This window comes from Rana temporaria, chromosome 6, assembly GCF_905171775.1.
Source record: "Rana temporaria chromosome 6, aRanTem1.1, whole genome shotgun sequence".
Taxonomy (NCBI): domain Eukaryota; kingdom Metazoa; phylum Chordata; class Amphibia; order Anura; family Ranidae; genus Rana; species Rana temporaria.
Window position 1 is genome coordinate 17,446,457 of NC_053494.1, and position 6,242 is coordinate 17,452,698.

The window sequence follows — 6,242 nt, forward strand, 5'->3', positions numbered from 1 at the left end:
AGTGTAAAATATAATGTATTGATTTTATTGCAAGAAAGTCTAATCTCAGAGAAACTTTGCATGACCAATGGTTGCTATAATCCTCTAAGTGCAGACAGGTAGGTGCAGACAGGTAAGTGCAGACAGGTAAGTGCATACAGGTAAGTGCAGGTACACGAGACTCTGCTACCAGTGTAGAGAGAGAGAAGCATAGCAGCTCTGATCTTAAGCCACCAAAGAATTTGGTAACAATGTGATGTAGCATGCATAGGCTGTAGAGATGCTGTGACCTCCTCCTGCACATACCCAGTATAATATCCCATGAGCAGCGTATAATGTAATGTATGGGCTCTGCGGTGTGTAAATGTATAGAATGCACACAGTGTATAATATAATGGGTTGGATGTGTTCTCTACAGATGTATGGAATCCGGTGCACAGTATATAATATTATGTATTGATCTGTGTTCTGCAGATGTGTGGGATCTCATGCACAGTGTATAATGTATTGATCTGTGGTCTGCAGATGTATGGGGTCCCATGCACAGTGTATAATGTATTGATCTGTGGTCTGCAGATGTGTGGGATCTCATGCACAGTGTTGTGTTGGCTCTGTGATCTGTAACTGTATGTAATCCTATGCACAGTGTATAATGTATGGTGGTGGATCTGTGATCTAGATGTATATTACAATGTATCAGGTGTGTGGATGTATGGGATCCTATGATGCACAGGACATGCTACAATGTATCAGGTGTGTGCATGTATATAATCCTATGATGCATAGAGCTTGTTACAATGTATTAGCTGTGTGGATGGATTTGATCATATGCACAGAGCATGTTACAATGTATCAGATGTGTAGATATATGGGATCCTATGCACAGACAGAGAATGTTACAATGTATCAGGTGTGTGGATGGATGTAATCCTGTGCACAGGGCATGTTACAATGTATCAGGTGTGTGGATATTTGTGATCCTATGATGCATAGTGCATGTTATAATGTATTAGTTGTGTGCATGGATGTGATCCTAAGCACAGAGCATGTTACAATGTATCAGATGTATGGGATCCTATACACCAAGCATGTTACAATGTATCAGGTGTGTGGATATATGTATGGGATCCCATGCACAGAGCATGTTACAATGTATCAGGTGTGTGGATGTATGGGATCCCATGCACAGAGCATGTTACAATGTATCAGGTGTGTGGATGTATGGGATCCCATGCACAGAGCATGTTACAATGTATCAGGTGTGTGGATGTATGGGATCCCATGCACAGAGCATGTTACAGTGTATCAGGTGTGTGGATGTATGGGATCCTATGCACAGAGCATGTTACAATGTATCAGGTGTGTGGATGTATGGGATCCTATGCACAGAGCATGTTACAATGTATCAGATGTATGGGATCCTATACACAAAGCATGTTACAATGTATCAGGTGTGTGGATGTATGGGATCCTATGCACAAAGCATGTTACAATGTATCAGATGTGTGGATGTATGGGATCCCATGCACAGAGCATGTTACAATGTATCAGGTGTGTGGATGTATGGGATCCCATGCACAAAGCACGTTACAATGTATCAGGTGTGTGGATGTATGGGATCCCATGCACAGAGCATGTTACAATGTATTAGGTTATTGGATGTATGGGATCCCATGCACAGAGCATGTTACAATGTATCAGGTGTGTGGATGTATGGGATCACATGCACAGAGCATGTTACAATGTATCAGGTGTGTGGATGTATGGGATCCCATGCACAGAGCATGTTACAATGTATCAGGTGTGTGGATGTATGGGATCCCATGTGTGGATGTATGGGATCCCATGCACAGAGCATGTTACAATGTATCAGGTGGTGTGTAGATGTATGGGATCCCATGCACAGAGTATGATGTCATAATGTCAGGTATGGAGAATAGTCATGTATGTGATATGCAGAGTCCAGGCTCCAGGTAGATGAGTGGATCTCTCCTTGCAGTGGCTCTCGGTGATCTCTCACGTACACACAACTGTCACTTCTCAGCAGCTCCTCTGCTCAGCACTTTCTGCAGAAGTCGAAGCTGTGCCTTCACAGTGACGTAGCACAGTGGGCGTGTCCGATCTCTCCATAAAAGTCGGCGCCGTCTCTGCAGGCAGCCAGAAGAGCTCTTGTAAGATTTGCAGGATTGTTCTCTATGCAGCTCAGTCACAGCACTACCCACACAGTCAGAGGAAAGCTGACAGCCATGATCAAGAAGATGTGCCCCAATGAGACCGAGCTGAACATCCCAGCCAAGAACTGCTACCGCATGGTCATCCTTGGCTCCTCCAAGGTGGGCAAGACCTCCATTGTCAGCCGCTTCCTGAGCGGCCGCTTCGAGGAGCAGTACACCCCGACCATAGAGGACTTCCACCGAAAGTTCTACAGCATCAGGGGAGAGGTCTACCAACTGGACATACTGGACACTTCTGGCAACCACCCCTTCCCTGCTATGAGGAGGCTCTCCATCCTAACTGGTAAGTACCTGGCTCCTGGATCACCACCTACCTATATTGAATTGTAGGGTTATAGAGGGCAAAGATTAAACTTTAGCACCTAGTTGGAGTCATGCAGCCTTTTAAGATGGCAATAAACCCAATCTTTCTATGGGAAGACCCTTGTTTTGAAGTCTTAGTTGACTTCAACTTTTGCACTGAAGTCCTAGCGCAACCTTGCATGAGCACCCAACTGTTGGGTTGGCATACAACTTTGACTTGTAGACTTTCCTGGGCATTGGATTATGTCGTATCAATGGGGTGGGTGCGATAATAAACCATGAGCTGGCTAGGTGTGTGAAGCTTCTCTTTGATCTGATAGTAGTAGTAGTTAGTCACAACTGTTGGGTTGGCATACAACTTTGACTTGTAGACTTTCCTGGGCATTGCCTATACTGGATTGTATGTCTTCTCAATGGGGTGAGTGCGATAATAAACCATGAGCTGGCTAGGTGTGTGAAGGTTCTCTTTGATCTGATACTACTAGTAGTAGTAGTTAGTCACAACTGGACTTGTGTTAACACCTTAAAGACTTTTAATGGCTTACTAAGCCACTTTTATGTCGGCAAAGGTTCGGTAGATAATAGTAGTTAGTCACAACTGGACTTGTTTTGCAACCCTAAAGACTTTTCATGGCTTACTAAGCCACTTTTATGTCTGAAAAGGTTCTCATGTATTAAGATCATAGTAGATAATAGTAGCTAGTCACACTCAACTGGACTTGTTTTGCAACCTTAAAGACTTTGCATAGCTTACTAAGCCACTTGTATGTCTTCAAAGGTTTTCCTTGTATCCAGATCATGGTGGATAATAGTAGTTAGTCACATTCAACTGGGCTTGTTCAGTCATGCTGAAGATGTTTTAAAACTTACTAAGCGTACATATTTGCCAGCACACCGTGGATCGAAAAAAAAAATTTGTCCAAAAAGTTCACATCACAAAGGTGCAACGTTTCGGATCCACGCAGGACCCCTTCGTCAGGCGTGCTCAAACGTTGCACCTTTTGTGATGCGATCTCTTCTCATTAAAACTTTTTGGACAAAAATGTTGCTGATTCCGATTTTGTTGGCGAATACGCTTGTTTGATGTTTCCAGGACCCAACTGGTAATCGCTGCAGCACCCACCGTTTTATGAGCTATATCTACCAGGAACGTGTGCGATAGGAATATTTTTTTTATCAATACATTTTTATTGGATTTATCAATTTACAACACTTGAGGTAGTTGCTTTCAATATACAACTTAAGTAGTATAATCACCTTGTACAGGCAAACATTTAACAGAAAAAGAATACGGTACTCGGCGACCTAGGCCAGCCTACCCCAATTGGGTACAAATGTGCGATAGGAACATTGATCAGACTTAAAGACACTTCTGGAAGAAAGGTCTTGCTAAGCTATGAAAGGTCTTACAGAACAATGTGACTACTACTAGTAAGCTGGTAGTAGTACCAATGAGCTGGTTAGTTGAGGAACAGTAGCTAGACATAAAAAGCGTTGTAATAAGAATAAAAGGTTGGCTTGTATACTAACCTGCTGCTTCTTCTTCTTTCCTTCAGGTGATGTCTTTATCTTGGTCTTCAGTCTGGACAATCGTGATTCCTTTGAGGAGGTCCAGCGCCTAAAGCAGCAGATCTTAGAGACCAAGTCTTGCTTGAAGAACAAGACCAAGGAAAACTTTGAAGTCCCCCTGGTGATTTGTGGCAACAAGGGAGACCGAGACTTCTACAGAGAGGTCCAACCCAAAGAGATTGAACAGTTGGTTGGAACGGACAGTAACTGCTCCTACTTTGAGGTCTCGGCCAAGAAAAACTCTCGACTGGATGAGATGTTCCAAGCTTTGTTCACCATGGCCAAGCTCCCCAGCGAGATGAGTCCAGATCTCCACCGTAAGGTCTCTGTCCAGTATTGCGAGATCTTGCACAAAAAGTCCCTCAAAGGAAAGAAGGTGAAGGAGGACGGAGATGCCTATGGGGTGGTGGCCCCTTTTGCCCGCAGACCCAGCATCCACAGCGACTTAATGTACATTAGGGAGAAAGCTATCGGAGGTGGACAGAGCAAAGACAAAGAGAGATGCGTTATTAGCTAGGGGTCAACTTGTCTATAGCCGCCGAGGCTTTATAAATATATACATAGTTCGACAACACAAAAGTTCGAGGTGTTTTGAAAAAGCCAAGTCGAAGGAGGCATGTCCGTCGTGGTGATCACAATGCCCACCATGCCTTCTGCCAAGTAGTCGGGGCACCAAGGCCGTTGTGGAACGCCGAGGTCAGCCTTGGGGGAAAAAATGATGATTTTTTTTTTTTCATTTTTTTTTCGGACAGCATTACATCCAGTCTGTCTAAAAGTAAGAACTGAGAAGGAGCAAACAGCAAGTTGTATGTTGACTTCATGTAAAAAAAAAAAAATGAAAAGTTAAAGATGAAATACTCAAGCGGAGTTATTAGCGCCCTCCCCTGCGGGTTTACCATCTGGACTGAGCAATGGGGAGACGATGTGGGACAACATCTGATTTCTGTAGACTTTACGAGGACTGAAAAGTGACTTTGTTTACACTGTGCCCTGGGCACATTTCTCGGAGTATTGTAAAAGGAACTGAACAAAACCCATTTTTGTTTATAGCGCATCAGACATTTCATTGTCGTGTCATAAAATCTATATTTTTCTACCGAATAAAAAAAGTTAAAATACATTCTCGTATGTGTCTGCTTCCTCGAGTCCTACAAAGTGTGGTGATGCCAAAATAATAATAATAATAACAAAATGCAAAAGGGTATAAAGTTTAGGTGGCTTGTGTGGCACTAGAAGTCCCAGCATGCATTAGGAGTGCTGGAACTTAGAGATCGCAAAAGCTAAAGCGGGTTCCACGTTTAAAGCTGGATACACAACTATACAACTTTTGTTGTTCAATTTCCCTTTAAATGTACCCTTTCCTTGTCAAAAATATTTATTGATTACACAATAATAAGTACATACATTGTACATTTTTTTTTATTTTTTTTTTCGAAATTGTTTATTTGTAAACAGGGACAAGGCCGCACAGGCCGACATGGTACAACAATACACACAGCACACGTAATAGACAACAAAAAGTAACAACTGTGTCAATTTTATAGCAAAATATCCAGATCACATACATTGTAAATTTACCTTTTCAACTATGTAGTGCCAGGGCCTGCCTGATTGCATCCAAATTCAGAGTCTTAAAGGTTTGACCTCATATTTTATGGTTTTGGTAAATCTAAATAAGAGGGGGGGGGGGGGATCTACAGAAAAATTGTATAGTGTGTATCTAGCTTCCATTGTTCTGAATTGTATAGATCGGTGTGATGAGATTTTACACCCACCTGGTAACAAAATTATACAATAAATATGAATCGATACACAAAGCATATCAATAAATGGTGCACATTAGATCAGTGGTCTCCAAACTGCGGCCCGAGGGCCGGATGTGGCCCTTTGCTTGCCTTTATCCGGCCCTTGGAGCACTATCCCTCCCAATGATAAGAGACACTATTCTGCCATCTGACACCGACAATGGAGCACCCATTTCTCCCACTGACACCACTAATGGGGCACTATTCCTCCCTATGATACCAGCAGTGGGGCACTATTCCTCCCTATGATACCAGCAGTGGGGCACTATTCCTCCCTATGATACCAGCAGTGGGGCACTATTCCTCCCTATGATACCAGCAGTGGGGCACTATTCCTCCCCCTATTTACTCC

At 43.0% G+C, this 6,242-nt stretch overlaps 1 protein-coding gene across 1 annotated transcript; it reads left to right on the forward strand.

Annotated features, from left to right (window-relative positions):
* Positions 1–2,120: 2,120 nt before the first annotated feature.
* On the forward strand, positions 2,121–4,929 carry RASD1 (ras related dexamethasone induced 1). Its single transcript, XM_040356346.1, has 2 exons — positions 2,121–2,496; positions 4,073–4,929. The coding sequence occupies exons 1-2, from the start codon at positions 2,175–2,177 to the stop codon at positions 4,600–4,602; spliced, it is 852 nt and encodes a 283-aa protein (XP_040212280.1). The 5' UTR covers positions 2,121–2,174; the 3' UTR covers positions 4,603–4,929.
* Positions 4,930–6,242: the final 1,313 nt, after the last annotated feature.

Bases quoted from the DNA above. Each gene is read 5' to 3' on its own strand.
- RASD1 (XM_040356346.1), top strand. From the start codon at position 2,175: ATGCAGCTCAGTCACAGCACTACCCACACAGTCAGAGGAAAGCTGACA. The intron at 2,497-4,072 runs GTAAGTACCTGG...TCTTTCCTTCAG, and splicing joins GAGGCTCTCCATCCTAACTG to GTGATGTCTTTATCTTGGTC.